A 23,190-nucleotide genomic window follows, 5' to 3' on the forward strand; every position below is an offset into this window, starting at 1 on the left:
TTCATACTTCTAGACATTGATAACACATTGAAAGTTTTTGAAGATTCTCATAAAATTCTTTGACATAAAAGATGTCCAGTAATTTCTACTGAATTTTTTAATTATTGTTTTGATGATTTATATCTTCAGACATCTCTGAGCACCTGACTTCTCTGAGGACCTAGACCCTCAGGCCAATAATTGCATGAGAAGTCCTAGATGGTGCAGCTGCATCATTCTCTAGACACCATACTTAACAGCTATCCCAAAGCAAAACATGCAATGGTTTTCTTGCTGCTGTTATCAGTAGCACTACTTAGGATAAATTTTAAAAATAAAATAGTAGTTTTAAAATTTTATACTTCTGCTGAAGTGTATGTCAAGAAATGCAAAAAGAAACACTGAATTATTCTGTTCTGTGACTCATCTTTAGCACATTGACACATTTAAAAGGTAAGATATTTGGTGCCAAGAACTTCTGTTTCTTTGCAACTCACGTATATGATGTTGTCTACACCACATCATGAGCCCTTCTTTCTACTGCAAAATACATTACTGAGCTTACATTAAGTGGAACATGACAGTTCACTTCAACTGAACATTCAATACAATGTTGTAGTTGAAGCTGCTTGATACGTCCCATTACAATATGTTGTCTACCAGTTGTCAATAAAGCTTCACGAAAACTTTAACTGTGGGTTGAAATATTCCATGTTTAATGTCTGTCATCAGACCAATTTACTCAATTTTTAAGTCCACAATTGATTCCCAAAAGTTAGAGATGGTTAGTGGAAAGTTTATTATTTGTCAGGTTAAAGAAACCAGAGGAAGCAGGACTGGAACGCACCCCAAACCACCTGATTCCATAAAACTTCTTATTGATCAAGTTTAGTTTTTCTGTGATTTACACAGCTACACAGAAAAGCAAAGGCCTGGACAAAATACAAGTCTCTAGATGTGTTTCCATGTGATTACAAGACTTCTTCAGAAGTCTTCAGACCTTACAGAGAGATCTTTGGAAGATCCTGCCTGATTCCGAAGATCGTGGAGGGCCCATCTCCTCTATAGCTTCTACCTGCTGATCGCACGGTCAGGTGTAACACGTTGTACAACCACCACTGAGCACCTCCCACTTGGAACCATCAGGGGAGAAGCAGGACTTTCTTTCCAGTTTCCCTTCCTGATACCCACAGGCTACTGCTACTCCAGACACTGAAAGGAGAGCTGGAGACTCACTCTTTTGTACTTCCAGTGCTGTCCTGGCAGAGGGAGGAGGAAACAGCCACGATGAAGTACTGAGGGAGCCAAATAATGATGAAGTAAAGCACAGTTTGATAGACAACCATACCTTGTGAATTCCCTTACATCCGTGAGCCTGATTTGCTTAATGTTTGCACAGTATTATTACTGTGGATTTGGATTGGTTTTTTCCCTTTTTTTTTTTTTTTTAGGTGAAGCATTTATTTGGATTTTTACATATGCTTATACAAAAGAGAAGTTTTAAAGCAGTAAAATCTTACCAAATGATAAACAGTATAGAATTACTTTGGATCTTAAAAAAACCCAAACAAACGAAACCAAAACCAAACTCCCCAAAAAACCTTCTGAAAAGGGGAAGTGAAAATCAATAGATCATCAAAGGAATAAAATCCCTAAGCAACAGAATCTGTACACTGACCATTAAAGTTTTGTTCCCATCTGTGTATGCACACATACATATGTCTATCCAGAAGGTATTTTTGGTTCTTTCCATATACTGTATCTGCTCTCATTATAGTCCATTTTAGCTATTTCCACACATCATTTCTATTTCTGCCCTTCTCTATCACAGACCACACATTACCAGTCAGCTGGTTACAACATTAGGGTAGAGGAAGACAAGTACACTAACTGATTCATTTGGAGATACCTTGAAGGTAAAGACGACAGCCTAAAAAGTATTAGCATGAAATTTCTTGGCTAGAATTTCTACACAATATGAATCATCCTCTGTCCTGTGATGAGATGAGCCAGCAAAGATGGGACACTTTCCTTGGGTGAGGAGTTATATTCTAAGGCGCCACAGCTTGAACACTGTGCATAGAGCATACCAGTAATTGTTGCATCACATTTGATAATCTCTCTTGGCACCTTACAGCTCAAGTATCTAACACCACAGATAATATATGCAAATGCTGGAAAAATAAATGACAGTTTTCAGATGTATAATCCAACACCTACTCAAATAAAATTCTACTAACACGCAGGCTAACTGGCTCTAGACAATTATGTTTCTATTTTGCCACTGTTTATCTGTGAAGTTATGGTTTCTAGCTAACCTATGCACTGCTTTATACCCCCCAGGATCAGATATTTAAATCTGAGATTTTAATTAGTGCTTTGTGGCTTTCAAATACCCAGGAGATATATATTACTGTTTCATTTTGTTTCTTTTTTCCTTCTTCATTACTGGGTTTACAGATCACAGGCAACTCTAAAGAAAATGAGGCCAGCTTCAACTACAGTAGCAATGGTGGCAGTCACATATTCTGCCTAGTTAGGCACTTCTAATACACACAATATGTGGCAACTAAACACTTTCCAAGTGGGAGGTCTGACAGCTACGCTACTTGTCATGATAAATGCACAGTAAGTGTATGCTGCAGTACGAAGAATGCCCTCAAACTTTTAAAAATCATGTTTTGGGATGAGGATCCTTTTTCCTCTCACTTCTCCCCTTCTCAGTGCATGCACAGCTGTTGTGTGAGATCTCATCACAGTATATGCAAGAATAATGTTAACTATATATCCAGGTGTTTACTAGTTTACTGAAGTTGTTCCCATACAGTAGAGGTGCTAGTCACAACCACAAAAATATGCAATCTTTGTCCTGAAGAATTTGTCAGTAAGGGAAGGAAGTAGTAAGATGGCTAGACAGAATCATACAGAAACATGTTCAGATGTCCCATGTATAGTCCTTAAATCATCCTTTCCCCATGCTTGAAGTAAAGGACTAACCCATAGGATGAACGTGATGGATGATCTCTGAACAGACCACTCAACTTGTCTTCCAGGAAGAGATTTTAGGAAATAATTACTCAGGACTTAGTGAATCTGCTGTCCTTGTGGGAATAGGTTTCTAAACTGGAGCCTGGAAATGGACTAGAACCGTTTGTTACTGTGAATTTCCAATGCACTCAGTAATTCTGAAAGTTTATATAGCCATTGAACTTGGTATCCTGTATTTTTTATTGTGTCCCACATGCCAAATTCTGTTCTGTACTTCTTGCTGAAGCATAATGGAATGAGCCACAGGTTTAAAGCATACACTTGAAAAGACCAATTCAGAGCGACCTGGACAAGCTCAATAAGTGGGCCCATGAGGGCATCATGAGGTTCCACAAGGCCAAGTGCAAGGTCCCGCACCTGGGTCAGGGCAATCCCCAGTATCAATACAGGCTGGGGGATGAAGGGATTGAGAGCAGCCCTGCTGGAGGAGGACTTGGGGGTACTGGTGGATGAAAATCTGGACACGAGCCAACAATGTGAACTTACAGCCCAGAAAGCCAACTGTACCCTGGGCTCTGGGGTCCTTATTGTGGCCTTTCAGTAGTTAAAGTACCTCATAAAAAAGATGGTGACAGATTTTTAGTAGAGCCTGTTACAATAGGACAAGAGATAATGCTTTTAAACTAAAAGAGTGTAGGTTCAAACTAGATATAAGGAAGAATTTTTTTACAATGAGGATGGTGAAACACTGGAACAGGTTGCCCAGAGAGGTGGTAGATGCCCCATCCCTGGAAACATTCAAGGATGGGGCTCTGAGCAACCTGATCTAGCTGAAGATGTCCCTGCTCATTGCAGGGTGGTTGGACTAGATGACCTTTAAAGGCCCCTTGCAACCCAAACTATTCAATGATACTATGACTCTGTGATTCTACAGTTTCATGTCAGCCTTCTCAGACATGAAAAAGCCCATACGCAATTTGAACACTGATGTTTGCCTGAATTTGTATGGAGCCCTGAAAGAGGAACAGCCCTGCTCATTGCAGGTAGTGGTGAATAATGGTATTTTAAAGTATCATTGTAACTAAAAAGGACATGGTGAATTTGATGGAGCATCATGAAATATTTCCTACAAGGGAGATAAAATCATGGAAGCAGCTTTCAACAGTTTTGAGAAATATTCATGTAGGTTGTTTAAAAAGGAGGACAAAAAGACCTCATATTAAGCACCAAATATTTTCAGTTGCCTGTCCACCTAACTGCACCATGAGGTTCATCAGAAGAAAGGTAAGTAAAATCACTGAAGGAAGATTTGAAACGGAAGTCTTATGGATGACTTCAGGAAGGCTATTTCATATGTGTGGGGGAGGAGAGGGAAAGAAAGGTCTGGAAAATATGGGGGGAACTCGTCATCAAAGCAAGGAGTACTTGTGGAAGAGCAGGTAGCATTACGAGCTGTTCAGAAGAAAGGCAGGCACTCTTAAGAGACTTCTGGTATGTTTAAAAGAGAATTACGTTCTAATCTCATTCAGAAAAAATCAATTGTGTGATTGTTAGGGAAGCATGTTTAGAAGTTTTCCCTGTTATCTGTTGAGGAGAGAAACTGCTCATACGAAAACTCTGTCATAGCTGACGTGCTAACATAATCATATTCATCATGGACATCTTTTATCGCTTTATGTCCACAAGTGACTTATTTTTAAAACTTGCCACGTAAGTAGAAAATATGTTTCAGAAGCTTGGTCTCTTAGGAAATCAGGAATGTTAACACCCTTCCAATTGAACTATTCTACTGTTTCTTGAACAACTTTATGTACTATTGCAAAGTGAGACTCATTGTTCCATTCAAATATCTAAAGACTATATGAAGAGCTAACGTGGAAACACAGATATAGCTATTACTACACATCACAGAAAGCTGGTCTGTTGCCATCCATTTGAGAGCTTGGAGAATGTGCATCCTCATTATATGTTTCAATGATAAGGAAAAAAACCCCACAGGTATGTCAATATTCTGGGACAGCAACAAGAACTATACAAGTGCTCTTCAGTATACAGTGCCGATAATTTAAAACATGAGTTATAAGAATGCACGCATTTTTTGAAATCTTCCAGATGACTATTTTGCTGGAAGAAATAAGGCTGCTGCCCTACACTATTCAGGCAAAGCCCTCCCCAAAGTGCAAAAACTCCCAAAAGCTAACAAAAAGCCTGTAGTTTAATGGAGACTATTTATGCACTTTAAAAACCGAAACTTCACTTACATTTGACTACAGCAATACTGTTTCAGCAAGTAACTATCCATGGAGTTTCCATCTCAGAAACAGAGTTGCCTACAAGCTGGTAAACATTCCCTGAAGCAGTTTCCATTACTGACATTATATTTGCCTCTCTTTTCTTGATAACAACCCTTGAACCTCTTTATTCAGGTCTCCCATTTCAACAAGATCTATCTATTTCCAGAATTATGAATTCACTCGGGATTAATTCTTAATGAGTGGTGTGAAAGGGACTGTGACAAACACAGTAGTCTGAAAGGTCTCTCTGCGGTCTTTCATATCCTGTAATTTCAAGTATTAGACCTTTAAGAATGAACACAGCAAGGTCTTAGGCTAGAAGCATTTGTCCTTCTCTTTAAAAAGAAGAGACGTAAAGAATATTTATGAATATCTCACTTGAGCTCACAAAGATTCCTGTTTTGCACTGTACTCATACAGTCCAGTTACTTTTCAACAACTCGAAGTCCCATTGTACCTCTGTACTACAAGCAATTCCTGCTATATATAGCTGTATCTCCATCAATAAGTGTCTGTCATCTATAAAGAGTTCCAAATACTTAATAAGCACCTGGATCAAATTCAGAGTTGGAAATAATAACACCATAAAAGTAAGAAGAGGAAATACTCAATATCCTACCTCACTAAAGATGAAAGCTGTTAAAACACAATGAAATGCAAATTATATTAGAGCTCAATGCAATAAAAATCCAAGGAATGCCAAGTGTCGTAACAAAGCTATTCATTAGATTCACCTCTAACACAACACAGAAATACACAGTATCAAGGAACCTCTTATTTTAGCTAGAAAACTATAGCATCACTTCTGCAGCAGGAGTTAACCACTTTGATCTCAGCTCGAACCAAACTCCGGGGCCGAGAAGGCTATGATTAACAGAGGATCCAGGAAAACGATCAAGATGACAAAAAAAGCATGTGCTCCACAAATCCTTGGGGCACTTGGGATGACTGAAAACTTTTTAGCACAGTCCCGGAGTACAGAGACACAGTAACTGATAAGACTCTCAGCACCAGGCCTCATGAATAACCATCATTCCTGTGTAAGGAATCTGTTGATATATCAACTCTTCAATCACTTTGTGAAACTCTCAACCTTGATGTGAACTGACAAAGGCTTTCCTCCTTCCAAAGCTACTTTACTCTTCAGACCAGTTCTGAAATACAAGTGCAACACAGCAAGAATTCTACATCTTTTAGTAAGACTATATGCTACCAGTGCCCAAAAAGTTCTGAAATTTAAATGCAAACTACATCTTTCAACTTGACCTGAACTCATGAAACTCTAGGCATAAATGGGGAGAGGAAGAGTAATGTATATATTTAAATAACATAAGGTAGAGAAGGAATAACAGCACACTATTTGTACTACATTTGGATTGTTTTTATTTTCTTTTTTCAGTGCTTGGGAACAAATATCTTCAAATTACCTGTAACAGGTTTTTGGACTATCTATACAACACTACCTTGTAAGGAAATCTTTCTTCGCAATGTTAATGTCCCAGTGAGTTGTAAGAACGGTTAAATAACTACTGTAGTGACATTCTTGTTGGACAAAATATGATTATATAATGTGAAACATGATCATTCTTAAGTCATTTACAAACTACAGATTTCTACTCTTTTTTTTTTTTTTTTAATAGAAATTACTTAAAATTGGATATAGGCTCACAAAGGACTGCTAACAAAGCAGTCTGACTCACAGAGAAACAAGAAATACAGAGGTAGTTCATGAAACTCTAGAAACAATTTTAAGAACCTAGAGAAAAATATTTATTTCACATAGCACAAGGGAAATTGTTTAATCAGTTTTAAAGTAAAAGTAATCCTAAATTCTGTTTGCCACTCAGACACTATTACTAAAAAACCAGGCATTGTACTACACTGAAGATCACTATTTCCTTAATGTATGTGAAATTACTAAGTTAAAGTCCACTGACAATAAGAACAAAGATATCGATAAATACAATATTGAAATTACTGGCATGATTAAGGAGCTATGCCTATTGCATTTTGATTTATGGATGTGACTTGAGAATGTCTGAAGCCTCCTGGGGCTGGATTGTCATTTCCAAAGTTTAAGGTTCCTTCACTCATGAAGAGGACTGACGGATGCAAAAGAGGTTCCCAAGATTGGTGTTCACCTGGGTGACAGTGACACGAGACGTGGCCCTGCCAGTCAACGGGGACAGCCCAAGTGAGCAAGAGCACCCACCACAGTGCCTCTTTCCATTACCCGGCAATTAAGACACTAATTTACAAATGAGGATGGATACAGACACTGCAAATTATCCTGGGAAAGAGGGAGCTGAATGGAAGTGCTTTTTCTCCCTAATGCATGTCCTTACTAGACTGTAGACACATGCTCCTTCTTGCTTCCTACCTCTTCAGTTTCATGACTCTTGCATTCCTGCATGCAAAATATCAGGCCACTTGTTTCGGAGGCGGAAAATGTGGACTGGTGCCAGTAAGAATCAGACTATTTTAGCCTACCAGGAAGTCACTGGGTTCGGTACCCAGTATAGCTCAATCAGTGTGTAGGGTTTTAGGCTAATTATATACTTGCCCGTGACAAGAATAGCAGGTATCTTGGAACCCTGTCAAAAATGTTGGCTATTCTGTGCTACCTTGCTATGTACCTACAATACTTACTATAAAACTACTGGCATGTTTACTTTGCATTTCTTGCAGGTTTTCCTCTCATCTCGTCCCTTACCAAACATCATCCATACATCCATTCAAAACAGAGTGTTATATCACAGGAAGGGGAAAAAAAGCTGTAGGCTCTTTTCACACCATTCCTCTGTTTTCACTATGAAATGCTGTATCCAGATCTAGTCCAACTGACCAATCACCAATCACACACTCCCCTAAAGAATGTAGTTATTCCAAATTCAGACCTGTGTAACTGGTCTGAATTTGCTTTTGGATGGCAGGAACATGTAAGTAGGTGTAGATTGCTTGTAATGGGTTGGAAAAGGAGATGAAACTTTCAAAACGTTGTTGAAAAAGCTAGAGAAGGAATTATAACAACCATATTTTCGTTCCATTTAAACACAAGCTGTTATGTAAGTGTCCACTGCAGTAGGCTTCATTTTGAAGAAAGTTAAACAGGCACACACTGGCTCTCCTGCAGCAAATAAAGTTATTTAACATACCTCAAGGAATTCAGAATATTACAGACTGATTTTTTTTCTAGTTAGTGCCTCAAATCTGCCTGTAATAAGAGTATTTAAAGATAGTAGGCAGCAATTTTCAATGAAGAAAATCATAAAGTCATGTTGTCTGAAGAAATAAAGCCACCTGGTATTCTAATGGATATTTAAAATAACAACATTAAGTGACATAACCTTAACAAAAAGAATTCCTACGGTGTCAAATATTAATGATTTTGAAAGTTTTTATCAAAGTTTCATAAACACAAGAAAAAATATTGAGCTGCGACATAAGAGAAATATCAAATCGGCCGGGGCTCAAGGCGTCTACAAATGGATATCAGAAAAAAGACAAAACCGGAGATTCAGACAAACTTACTGCAATACGGATCTCCTCAAAAACGTATTTTTACAGGCAAAATTCTCACGCACGAAACAATTAACTCATACTAAAACAAAACACTTCTGTATGCCGACATTAAACCAACATTCACAGCTGGACGTGTCTCACACATTGAGCTGTGCTGCAACGTGGGCAACAAAACCCGCTTGCCACCCATAGGCACATACAGTTGCCAGCCCACCCACATTTTTGCCTCTTCGACCTCCACAATGGTACTGCTGCCTTCAGCCGCAGCAGACGTACTGCAACATTGCTGGACCTATCAACAGAAAATACAAAAATTACCTTCCTAAGTTAAAAAATACCATGGGCTCCAGGACTGTCTCTAATTTAAAAATCCCTAGGCAGCTTTTGCCTCTAATATTAATGGGTTCTCCCTGAACGCTATCTGGTTCAGGCAATTAAATTTTCCTATAATTATTTAGATAAAACTAAAGTAAACAGGCTGAGTCATCCTGGCAATAGGCTAACAGCGGGATATCTGGAAAACGTGGATTTACTAAGGACATCTGCTAACACCGCAACACTTACTGAGGTGTGTAAAGTCCCAATGACGTTTTTTTTTTTTCCCTGAGAAAGTTTAAATACTTGCAGATTGAAAATGCATGTTAGGCTGGAAATAGCCCATGAAATCATCTTTCATTCTGTATATCACAGCATACTTAAGAGATTGTTCAGAGGAGTGTTTTGAAGTTTACAGATGAGTTTGTTTTTAAGTCTGATGTCCTATCTGAAAACTCAAAGAGCCGATTTTTATTGAGTGTGGGAAATCAGATCACTAAAGAAATGACAGACAAGCTTTACTAATATCAGTTTCTTTTGCTTTACAGGAAGGTGCACAGTATTAAATTCTCTTACTATCTTAACAGCATATACAAAATTATTTTTTTCTCAATAGTGACAGGTCTTACTTGCACAACATGATGCATTTTGCAACTGACTTAATTTCTGCATTCTTCTCTGAGACAGTAATTTGCAGTGGGATAGAATAGTCTCCTAATATTCTGATTAGACAGGGTGCTTTTCTCCCATTACATATTTCATTTTTTCTGAATACAGAGGCCAAAGTAGAATCTGTCGTGACTACGCTGTATCATGACTTCGGTTCGTGGTGGTTTGTTTGGTCTGTTTTGTTTGCTTAATCTCCTCATCTGGCTAAAACCTTTATCTAATTTAATTTCTTTTGCAAGGTCAAAATCAGCACAATTTTGGCAAATGTGACTATGTGAACATTTTCATGTCTAGATTTCGGTACAGACTTCTTTACCGACAAGTCCTGTTTAGGCTTTCCATTTTCTGCCAGATGAGTTTGGGTCCTTACCAATATATTTTGGACAGATACAAACCTGAAACAGCTTTTGGGTTGCTTTTTGGTCAAAATTCCAAACTTCCTCCAATGTTCAAGTCCCCAAATTCTTAAGTCTAACAGACTTCACTAAATAATTCTCTTGATTTTTCAAAGTGCTCTCTCTCAGCATAAAAGCCCCCTTAATTATTGGACTGGTTTAGTTTTCTTTAATCATCTGTTCAACATAAATGAAATCAACACATGATTACAACATCTAATGCTCTTTCTAAGGCAGCTCTCTGTAATATTATTATTAACAGCACTAAATCTAAATGGAATAAGTGTTCCCAGTTAGCATTAGCAGAATTTTGTCTCTAATCTGCATCTAGGAAGTTTACAGCTTCTCGTAATATGTTAGTATTTCTCCCACTGGTAAAAACTACACAGCTGTCTGTCTGCATCCAGTCTGAGCTGTGATCCCAGTAGACTACCAGCAGAATCTCAGCAGAACGGTCCTCCTCAAAGTGATTTTAAAAAAAAATGAATCCTGTTTTATTTATGAAGGTTTGTCCTCGTCATTATTATTAAATGCTTATGTATGAATTTAAGAATTCTATTTTCAATTACAATTTCAAGCAATTTATTAGATCCCAAATTTAGGCTTCCTGGTGTGTATTCTCCTTAGTTCCCAAATATTTTTTTTTTAAGCAGAAAACAATATAGTCTATCTTCTATCTCTGCAATACAGCAACTGCTATGCAAAAATTAGTCTATTCCACTTTCTCAAGTCACCTATTCTGTAGACATTAATATGTGCTTGTAAAACAGAAAGGACATATAAAGACAGAAATCATTTTTTATAAAGCTTCATCAAATTTGTTCCCATGAAGGATTTTTTCCTTCCTAAACATGGTGTTTTCATCAGAAACTGCCTTGCTCTGTAAGTTGTATTTCCATTTTTGCTAGACAATCTTAACGGTTCTAAGTAGCTGTGAAAAATTCTCCTTCCTAAGTGATTTAAATTTCTTTGTCTTCTAACCACCCTCCAGTCTATTAGGATAATTAGCAATTTTCCAAAAACTTTCCTTGACCCAGGTCCTTCAGTTAAAAGAATGAGATCTCAGGTTACCTCCCTTCTTGCTTCAATAAATTTAAAGTCCCTAGAAGATTTTCTTCCAAAAGAAAAAAAGCAAGTGTTACAATTCCTTTAGAACAAATTTTAAAAAAAGCTCTGACTGAAGAATAAAAGAATCCAAATCAGAGCTCCATGACCTACCACCTACGGGTGTTCAATTCCATGGCAACATGAGTCTTCCTAATGATTACTCAGCCTTAGATTACTTTATGCATAATATTAGCATCCAGTCTTCCAGCAGGGAGCTATGCCATCAGGAAAGTTTATTCAAAGGTGACTGTTCACAGAAGCAACCTGAGCTGTTGGGTAACACTTTTGGTTTTTTCAGTGGGAAATTTCTATAGGTTGAATTTTGAAAATAACAGAACTGCGTGACTATTGCAGCACATATTGTGAGACATCAGTTTTGCAGTGCAGACCAACACAGCCCTTATACAGAGTTCTTCTACTGGCTGTATTTGCAGGACAGTAAACCCCTTTATATGTGATATCTTTGTGTCTGTATACACAGCATCTCACTAAATATGTATGTGTATATAAATATGAACACCTATCACTGATGTACTCAGTTTCTCATTTTACCACTTAGAAATATTATCCAGGTTGGTTTTGATTCTCTCTCAGCTGCTGTACTGTGGTTTGTGTTTGATAAGATTTCTTAAAAAAAAAGGCCTTTAATAAATATGAAGGATGAATACATTTTCCTCATATGCCTTCAGAAAGTTTCTGCTTTCTAAAAGCTAATGAACTCTGGATTTTGAATAATTATTCTCTTTTCAAAAGATTTTGCCAGTAGAAGAGATTCTGTGGACAGCTCTGGCATTAAAAAAGTGTGCACATATTTACCCAAGACATGACACAACTCCAGGCATAGGGCCTGGAGCTATTATGAGAAGTAGAAAATTACAGTGGTCAATTTAACAGGTCAGTCCAATTTTATTGATGATGAGTAGAGTTTAATCTCAATACAGAATCTTTCTGATACAACCATACCGCCCAACAAACAGGCAGGTCTCCAGGGCACATCCTAATACAATTTAGCAGATGGCACCGTTTGTCCAAGTTCTCAAGCTGAATAATGAAGCACTGATAACACAAAACCTACTCATCTTGAAGCTGTCTCATACAACCTCCTCATAATTGGCAAAAATGAAACTATGTTGCTCACCCAAAGGATCTGCTGCAATAGGACCACAGGGTACATCTTTTCAGATATAGATAGATCCTAATAGTTTCCAGCACTTAAAAGGATCTGCAAACTGTGAAAATTACAAATACAAATATACTTGCCAAGATTACCAACACTGTGCACTCCACTTTACCAGGCTAATTAACAAGACAAGGAAAAGTACAAAGATAAACATAATTTCTAAACATCTCTGATGTTAAGCTCCCCTACACTTGTCACCAAACTACTTAACAGACTTGGTGAAGGGGATTATAATATACAGCTCCTATCTGCTGCTTCCATCATCATCACTGGAATTGAAAAAGTAAAAGATAAAGTTATTCCTAAAAAGCACTCAAAGGAAGCTGGTATTTTGGAGGCTATCATCTTCTGAGGATACACAGACTGAAGATACAAGCTCAAAACTCAACCTGTGATCTGGAATGGAGTATTATAAAAACCGTGGCCATGGCTGAAAGGCTGTAAAATAAAGCAACTTCCATGAACGAAGGGATTTGAGACAGTCAAATTAAGAACGCAAGTAGCAAGGTCTACCTTGTCATGTCAACCACACTTCTGTGTTACTTCCCCAGAACTGAAAGTTTGTTTATAAAACTGGTAATAAAAATTGGAATGGTACTCTTTGCATTTTGGATATACAACTGAGATGTTCATAGTTTGGGAAACTAGCTTAAAATGTGTTGCAAGAAAACCCTTTTCTCCTGAACAAATCTGATTAATATAAATATTCCCCTGGCAAGAATCAGTTCCAGAAATTACAACACAAAAATGAAATGAAAGAGTAAAAATATCAAGCTATACAAAACCAATAAACACGTTCTGTCTACTCTTTTATTAACTACATATTAACATCACCTGTTAAGAGTAAAACCTGTACATTAAGATAGTAATACTGATAATGTTTAATAACAATCTTTCTTTTATTTGAAACAAGCTGGAGTTTTATACTATGAATTCCCAATAAAAATGCAATTTAATTAATATGCACATATTATAGAGAAATGCTTGATATTTTTGGACTAACAGTTTTTTGTATTTTTATATCCAAAATCAGCTTTACCATGGAAAAATGTTGAAGGAATATGCACACTCAAAATTCCTTACGCAAATTAACTAGGAATTTCCATCAGTTCTAATTTATTGGATGGCGTTTCATTCATGCTATTTTTAATAGACATCAGAGAAAGCAAATACTGAAGAAAACATATTGAAGAACATTTGGTTCAATGAGCACAGTGAATTAGCATCAACTGCAGCCTTACCATTTGGCTAGTTTAAATGAGAGACTGTTTTATAAGTTTTAAGTAATCACGATTTTTCCTGGTTATACATACAGGCAACTTTTTCACAGCAACATTAATGAAAAGTCATAACTATGCAAATATACATGTATGCATGGTGAGGAGGTGGGAAAAGGGAAAGAAGAGAGAGGCACTTCAGTGTAAATCTGGACTGGAAAGTACATATGTAATCTTCTTGAAAGCTATATTGTCCTTATTCATGTCTATAAATCTACCAGCCAAGGGGGAGCAAAAATTTATGATTTAAGTGACCAGACTTTCACTGCTAGAGATGTTTAGGCAGAAAGGTGAGAAGCAATGTCTCAAATAAGTAGACCTGTGAGACAGAGTAGAGAACATTCAAAGCAAATAGCTTGCAGACAACAGATAAAGAAATGGGCTTACGTAATCAAGAACATCTCTATAAAAAAAGCCAAATATTAAAAGAGGAATCCTGCACAGAAAAAAACTGAAGTTCTGTGAATGCATTTTTCATGCGAACAGCTCACTCGACTCAAGCGTTACTACAGATTTTATTTAATGAATGACACATCATATTATATTAACAGCCACCTGTTGATCACACTAACAGCCTGTTCTTCGTATTTCAGTGCAGATCAGCATTCTCCTTTTAAGAGGTTAACACAACAGAAACAGGTAAGTCACTCACGTGCTACCACAGGGCCGAGTACTTCCATGCAGCCAGGGCCAAGCCTGACACGTGGGCCAAGGGAGGGAGATGGATGCAGGTAGTCTTAGTGAGGGGATATTGCCATCAATTTTGGGAAGGTTGAAAAATGGTCACACTGCTGGGTAAAAGAGAAACCCCCTTACCGTCCTTACTGTGAGGAAGGGAATGAGGACAAGCAGCAGCGTGCTAAAGGGGAGGGAGCTGAGGGTACTCTGCAAGTGTCTAAAGCACGGTGAAGAGGGTAGAGATGAAACTGGAGGTATTGAGGTAGGAAAATAAAGGGGGCACTGGATGTAAATCCACAGGAAAAACAGCTGCTTTCCTCCTGTCCTTTTGGAACCATTAGTCTAAATGGTACACACAGCCAGAGGACTTGTCTCTCCTGCCTTCATTTGTTTCTGCCTCATACACAGAATATCTGTCTCCAAGGCCCACCAGTTGTTGACATTTGAAAATATCACACTGCACTGGAACACTTCATATTTATGCCTCTGTTGAAAGCAAAGTTATATCTCCAAGTCCCCAGAACTCACCATTACTTTTCAATTGCCAAAGCACGAGTTTCTGATGAGGGCATAGTAAGCCAGCCAGCATGCTCTCCACTCCTAAGTCCAGCCAAAAGCTGCTTAACACATCAGCCTCCGTCCTATAAATCAGGGTAGACAAGGACTATAACCGATTTCCCCTTCCTCCCTCTTTTAGGAAGGACAGTAATGGAGGTTACAGAAACCTGACAGTTATTAGCAGGGATAAACATGAGACTCCTGACCTTAACCACCATTACTGAATCAGATGCGTGTGCATGCCCCTACATGCACACACACTCGTGTGCGGACACCACAGGACTCAGATTTTCCTGGCAAGTTGTCTGCTGCTGGCAAGATGAAGCAGTAACACTGCTGGCACAGAGACGCTGAGCTGGGGACTAACACAGGCCAGCAAAGTCAAAGTGAAATTGGGTTTCAAAGATTCCAGTCTTAATTTTCCCCTAGAAGAAAGTCATTCTCATCATTGTTTCCGTAACAGTAATACGTGCTCTTGACAAGCAATCTGCACTTGTTTTCACATCCAGACATTCTAGGTTGGTTATGCTCTGCTTGGAGGCAGACACTGGCTTTGGTCAGCCGAGGTTGCAGCCTTTTTACATGATGCGTCTCAGTGTGTGATGAAGTCTGTCATACTTAGGTTTGTGCAACTCAACTTCCAAAGCACTCAGCCAACATTAACTAAACATATTTTTCTTAAAAATTAAATTATATTTTAAGTCTGATACTGCCAGCCTCAAAAATGCTCCTATTTTACAGTGCTAAGAAAGAAATATCCATATAAGCCAAGAAGATGTTCTCATTTGGGGCCTATCCCATGAGTTATTTACATTGCCAAATCCTATTTAGGTGCCCAAATAATAGCTGATTGCAAATATTTTTGTGAGCGTGGCCCTTAAACCCTAATCTCTGCCAATGCACAGCTGAGGGCTATAGAAAACCATCCTCTGACTTACTCTCTTTGAAAACCGAACCATCATCAGTGAAAGAAAACCTGGGATTTCTGGGAAAGTGTCCAGAACTGCAAGCTGACAATGCCTAAAGCAGCCATTGCCATATCTTATGCTGAGGAATTTTTCTTCTTACAAGCTGGCTGATGTAATCTGTGCTTCATTAATACAATGTTTTTGTGCTTACATTTCCCACAAAAACTTTCTGTGAAAATAGCATCGCCACTGCTGCTTGACAAACAAGGAGCATTTACTTCTCAATTTTATGGTCATTCCCATGGGTCTTCATGTCCCATCTGCAGTTCTCTTGATGGAAGTGTGTGTGGCTATCATATCTATCAATTAGGTCAGATATGGAAATGATTGCTAAGAATTATGATGCGGGTGGCACCTATCGATTCTGTATTTCATGCAATAAACAGGGTGTTTAATATGAAAACCATCTGTACATCAAGGAAGAGAGAAGAAACTGCAACGTATAGTGCCGACTGCTTGTTTTTCTCTTTGATGGATCCCTAACTAACTGACTTTTCTTAACTGATTGCCAAGGGGATATGTGATGTCTCTTCCTGAAAGACATAAAACAGATAAGGAAGATGATACAAAGAGGGAACACACTCCATCCTTCAAGGACAGGTTTGAGCCTGAAGTCAAAACAAAGAAAGGCTGAACTAGTTGTTCAGCCTAAAGAAGATAAAATTGATGAGGCTCATGGCAGTCCACAGATTTTTTCCAAAGAAAAAGGAATCATCTGTTTCCCAGGTTCACTATAGATAAGAAAAAAACTGATGGGCTTCATTTATAGCAAGGGAATCTGGGGTAAGATATCTGTAAAACAGTAAGGAGAGTTCACCACTGGAACAGAATGTCTCTGGAGGTTATAGTTTCTTCCTCATCAGAGGTGTTAAAGGGGCATGTTAGACAAGTATGTCAGAAATTAAATGGGGAATGTTAATCCCACACTTGGACAGGGAGATTGAGTCACTAACTTCTAGACTGGTTTTTCTAATTTTCCAATTCTATGGCTTTTAGAAGGTGTTATCCTGTGCTAGGAGCAAGCCATGGGAGCAGGATAAAGAAAGATGACTAGAACTAATGCAGGTTGGCAAGTCTTTAGACTTTTCCTTTCTGATGGGGTAGAATTAATCTCATCCTAAAAGTTTTTTTCAGCAACTTTAGAAAAATACAGTGTAGATAGGAACAGCTAAATCAGGCATACAGATCCCTTTACAAAACCAAACCAGACATTTTTGGTGACTGACTCGGTTGCAGGTACCTACTCTCTTGATACCTAGTGGTAGCTAACATGAATCCCAGTACAGGTGATTGGTTTTCCAATCCCAGAAACCTTGTCTCTCTCTCACCTCTAGTATCAGGAGCTCTGAACCCAGACCGCAGAACAAGGGCATTCTTCCTCCCTGATAAGTAATTCCCAAAAGCCCAGAGCCCTGATTGTTTAAGTATTTATTCTCTCTGCTTTTCTTTCCCACCTTCAAATTTTGCTTTTCTTTACTCCTTAAACTGCAACACTTTAACTGTTATTGTCATCATCTGGCTGAAACTGGGAGGGATGTAGTGACAGACACTAGCAGACTGTTGCTTCAAGCTGCTTTTCAGGGAAGTAGAGACACAGCTTTCCAAGCATTGCACAGTTGGACAGCACTTAATAATGATTTTAATGGTCTTAGATTAACAATGAGGAACACACAGACACACAGTGTGATCACACAAACTTCATTTGCCAAGCAAAACAAGCTAAAAGCTCAGTTGTTCTTTAATTCTTTTTCCAAATCTTGCTGCTGCCTCAGAGAAGGCTGACTAGATCCACATTGGTTGGTACATCAGCTATTAATGGCAAGCAACCTAAAGAAGTTTTCTGATACCAAACTTGCCCAAAAATAGATAGCAAAGTTGATGTACACTTTGCAAAAGATTCAGAGACATAGTTTGGAGTCTGATTTCCTGCTCTTTCTTCACTTCTGTAGTCAGAACAGTCAATGTTCACCGAATCTTTACCTAGTAGAAAAGCAAACACCACAACGAATTGCTAAAGCTGTATTTTCAGCCTAGATTTTAAGTCTTTTTTTTTTTTTTTTTTTTTTTTTTTTCCCCAGCATAATATAGTTTTAAGGACCAATGTTCCAGAGAAAGATAGTGCTTATGCAAAGACACGATGGTATGTCAGACAAATAAAGACTAGGCAGAGTCAAGCTATGTCTGAACTTTGACATGAGACCTCCAAAAAAGAGCCAGGTACCTCAAAAAGGGATCTAGACAAATCTGTTGTCAGCACTTCTCCGAGTCAGCGCTGGAAACACTGCTGCAGGCTTCTCTGTGAGGAGACACCGGGCAGCTGCCAGTGTCATCTTTCAGGTAAGAGACAGAAGTGAATCCAGACGATGCAGTCAGTTACCTGGCTCTCCCCTCGTTAAAGGCAAGGATGGCTGTGCTGGCCACAACGCCACTTGGGAAACTCCCCTGCTACCCAAATATGCCCCCTTTACCTTTCTAATTCCTGTCTTAAAGGTGGCTAGAGTTACTTTTCCATGGTTAGTACATTTTACCGTAGAGGCAACTGCAGCAATTTCATTATTGCAAAGAGCAAATTTAGTGCACTATTTGATTTTTTATTTCCACATTGTAAGTCCTCTGGAGAAAAGTGGAACGTGTGCTTGATTCTGTCTGTGCCTGATACGAAATATTATTCCCTTGCCCAGTAGCAAAGGTACTTCCTTTTTCAGACTTATCCTTCAGCTCACAACGTAAGGGCCATGCAGGTTGGCTTCTGCTGCTCGTACACAAGCTAATGGAGCATTTCTCTGGAACCAGGCAAATCAAGAAGCTTTCCAGTTTCACAGGTTAGTCAGGGAAATACAATTGCACCATCATTCATTCTGAATGCACATTTGCATCAAAAACAGTGATGAAGTGGTGAAGTTAAACAAGCACACACATGATGACTATGAAGTAGTTACTACTGTGACAAGTTCTTTTCTGACTGATTTTTCAGTCAGCTGTTCTTTGAGACCTTCGGTATTTTGAAAAAAAGATGAGAGGAGTTTATACCAATGGATTACAAACATGCCCTGGACTGAGAGTTAGTGCAGGGGCAGTAAAACCCTTGCTGGGTCTTGCTCTACACAAAAAGAAATGTAATTTAAGTAGTAGCTTTTTTTTTTTTTTTTTTTTTTTCTTCCCCCAAAAGCACAAAGCTTATAGTTTTTTTCTTCCCACTGTGGTTCCCAAGTTAGGAATATTCTTTGTAACAATAAAGGTATTTGCAAATCAAATGTGTATTTTCCTCAGAGGATTACATACACTGATTACATTATTGTGTTAGTCAGTCTCTGAGAAATCAGACAACTCCCTGAATTTTCTCAGATGACTTTACTTGTATTTGCTCATTTTATTTATCTTCCATACAGAATTGTATCTATCCTCCTTTATACTACCTGTGAAGCATTATCTAAATCTCAATTGTAAGAACTACGAGGTTGAAAGATTGCAGAATAAACTCACACAGAAAATAAAGACGAAACACTAAGAAAGACCTTGCAAAAAAAAGAAGTTCCACCAAACACGTGACTATTTCTTATGGTGTAAGAAATTCAAGCTGAAGTAGTTTTATGCTGCATAGCCAGATACATTTCCCTCAGCAGCTTTATTGTTGCTTTCAGTTACCTCTTATTTTCAGTATTCAGAATTTAAAGAAAATAATATTTATCCTCTTTCTGAAACTAATTGACATGGTATGGCTTTGGCTTAACTAGCATGATATGGAAATCTGCCTTCTACTCTGGTCGTAAACATTTAAAAAATACATCTTCTTACCACTTTCATCCAGCAAGAAATCATCCTGGTAACGGAACTTTTCTGGTCCACATGCAATAAAAATGTCATCATCGCCAAAGAAATCCTGAAGGCACATCACCTACAAGCAAAAAGGAAAGGAAGGCATTGTATGAAATACCTCATCATCAGAATTGTAAGAACAATAAATCCCTCCTTGTCTCCATCTGCGTGAAAACTCTTCACTTTTAATGGAATCAACAGGGCTTCATCTCCAGATAAATTTCAAAGCTGTGCTCTGACCATCTGTTACAAGTGAGAAACACTTTTATGGACACTGCAGGAAGAGAGAGATAAGAGAAAAAGCCATAACTGTCACATTTATTACATGATGCATCAATGAGGTATGAGGTAAACGCCTTTTGTTTATGCACAAGGTACCATTCAGTAGTTTGTGGATAATTAATTTGCTTTTGAGCCCACATCTGTATCCTTTGACTGCAATGAAACGAGGTTACAGCTTTGTATGCAGAATGAAATGTAATTATTTCAGCAAAAACTCCCTGACAGGGAATGAAACTCAGATAGGTGAACTGAGTCTCCATCACACACTCCTCCTCTTCGCCAACAGAGTTGATGTGAAGTGTCTTCGAAGGCATCAAGCTGAACAATCAGGTGAGCTGGGAATCATTCTTCTAGTATGGAGTAAAAGGATAATCCCTTTCTACTCCCAAATATGAGCACTCAGGATTATGTTGGTGTAGTTTTATGTCTACACATGAGATTTCCGGGGAGACCGTATTGCAGCCTTTCAGTAGTTAAAGGGGCTTTTAAGAAAGATGGGATACACTTTTTAGTAGGGCCTGTGCCAACAGGACAAGGGTAATGGTTTTAAACTAAAAGATCATAGATTCAGACTAGATATAAGGAAGAATTTTTATACAATGAGGGTGGTGAAACACTGGAACAGGTTGCCCAGAGAGGTGGTAGATGCCCCATCCCTGGAAACATCCAAGGTCAGGTTGGACGGGGCTCGGAGCAACCTGATGTAGTTGAAGATGTCCCTGCTCATTGCGGGGTGGTTGGACTAGATGAATTTTAAAGGCCCCTTCTAACCCAAAATATTCTATGATTCTATGATTTCCTTACAACACCTTTTAGTTCACAAGGCGCTACTTAACAGTTTAGTGTTTCCATTCGTATGACTGTTTTTACTAATAGTCCTAAAGAAAAATCAGTAACTTTCCAAAAACCTGACTTGGATTTACTGATCTAGTTTTGACAAATTTTAAAAACAAATTAGATAACTGACCACCTTTAAAAAAACAAAGACACTCAGTAAACTCTGTTCTTGTTCCATATTTACAAGAACATTTTAAAAGTTTATGTTTTCCTGTTTTTTTGTAAAATGTTTGTAATTGAATAGTGCACATCTCTAGTGCACTAGATCTCAGAAGTAAAGTTTAAAGTCTACAGACAGGAAAGTAAGACATGAAGAATTTCTAAAAATTGACAAAATAGTTGAGAACAGTCCAGCTGAACCAGACCGCCCTCTTCATAACAAGCAGCACAAGGGAAAAGCAGCATTTAAAGCCTAAAAAAAACCAGACGTGAAAGAGTTAACTAATGAGATTTTGCCAGACTTTGGCATAAAAACAAGCCCTCCCCCAGCAGTGACCGGTGTCTAGGGGTTATAAAATGCATATCATGCTTCCCAGAAATATGCCTGAAGGCTTTGGTATCTACAACCGTTACGAGCCTCTATACTACAAAAATCTTAAGGAAGAAAAATAGTGGCACATGTCGTGACTTGCTTGCAGAATAAGATTTGTCATTAAATTTATTTTAAAGGTAGAGCAGTAGCAAATGAAAAAATAGGAAATTGAGGGAAAAAGAAGTAGATGAAATAAATACCCCAAACTTGACAAATGTACACCCCAAATTATCCTTCCTAAAGCAATGCACATAATTTTAAATTCAGGTCCACCACAACCCTATTCCTATCACCACTGTCATCTTAACACTAGATAGTACCTGAACACCCGCACCAAAAATGTAAATATTTGATGGAGCTTTTTACCATGTTCCTACTCAGTTTATGTTCTATTAGTATATCAGCATCAGCAACCTTTATATAAACTCATTTACTTCCCATCGTCTTTTTTTTGTCCACAAGACATATCCTGCCTATCTTCCCACCCTATACTCCCACCAAGCTTCAAACGTCTCTTCCCTTCAGTCAAGTTCCTCTGAAATTTCCACCTCTCCCACAGCATGTACAAAACTACTAATTTGCAGAATGACATTAAAAATCCTGTGATTTCCTGTTTGCCTTCCAACTTTGACACATTTCTGGGGAGCGATAACCTTTACATTTGTGTTTATACTAAGCAGAGTATTAGAACTGAAGAAATAATAACCAACACTAGGTACAAAGTTGGGAACAAGCTTGACAACAAGCACGAATAAAAATTAAATTCATGTTTGAAATAAAAAATTGTATGGATTTAATAAAATTCAAAAATGCTTGGCTCTGCCCAGGTAAGAGGGTTTCATTCACGCCAAAACAAGACATTAAAATGGAGGTAGCAACACCTAACCAGGCTCAACTATGCCAATATTTAAAGCATCTCAGGTTCAATCAGTACAATTTATATGCACATAGGAATGAAAATACGATTAGCACAATAGAAAAATATTTTGTACTTAGATATCCTTGTTTTTTGTTGAACTTTACACGAAATGTAAAGTGTTCTTATGTTTGCCTCCTTTCTCCATGCTCCCAGTTTTCTACACTCTATGTAAAACTATATACACTACTTACAGTTTTTCTTGCCTCCTGAGATTTTATTAATTTGGGAATTATAATTCTAGCACCTAGAAAGCCCACGGCAAGAGTGTAAGTTCCCTCCACACCCATCCCGCTCTGGAATAACTTCTCTTCAGGCTTACAGTATCTTTTATATTATTCACTGGAAGCCTTCAGAAGTCCTTCACTGCCTTTTCCATCCTTTCTGTCTCAGCATCCCTGGCCTGCCTCGCTCCCCAGTTCACATTCCTCAGAGGTTACACTGAAGGGCCTTTCCAGAAGGCATCTAACAAATATACAGCATCCCTTTCCAGGCTTTTTCAGAGAGAAATCTGCAAGCACTTTCTATTCACACTCAGTCATCAGCGAAGCAACAGGGCCTGCTTTTTATTACACGTTTTTACTTCTGGAGAACACAGCTCCTCAAAAGTTATGGTTTAAAAGATCAAGGATTTGTATCACCTGTACTGGACTGTGCCAGTGCTTAGGAGGCCAGCGTGCTCTGTTGCATGTGATCGGCTTTGAAATTACTAAATTTTTAAAATAATGAATTACAAAAGCCTCCATCTTCTTTTTCACAAAAAAGTTTTTATCTTCCATATTCCACCAAGACATTTTTCACCATGGGGAAAACAGTCTATGCAGGAGCAGTTAAATATACACTGGAAGAAAAAAGAAACTGAAAAAATAAATGTTTT

General features: G+C 38.2%; 1 protein-coding gene across 3 annotated transcripts in view; it reads right to left on the reverse strand.

The window, feature by feature from the left end:
- Positions 1-23,190, reverse strand: part of DCLK1 (doublecortin like kinase 1) — a 246,736-nt gene that overhangs the window by 97,697 nt on the left and 125,849 nt on the right. For all 3 annotated transcript variants that reach the window (XM_042792601.1, XM_042792600.1, XM_042792602.1), the window contains exon 4: positions 19,726-19,825. In XM_042792601.1, the coding sequence (XP_042648535.1) occupies positions 19,726-19,825 (100 nt within the window). The remainder of the gene's footprint in view (positions 1-19,725; positions 19,826-23,190) is intronic.

Source organism: Tyto alba, unplaced genomic scaffold (genome assembly GCF_018691265.1).
Source record: "Tyto alba isolate M040663 unplaced genomic scaffold, T.alba_DEE_v4.0 Super-Scaffold_2, whole genome shotgun sequence".
NCBI lineage: Eukaryota > Metazoa > Chordata > Aves > Strigiformes > Tytonidae > Tyto > Tyto alba.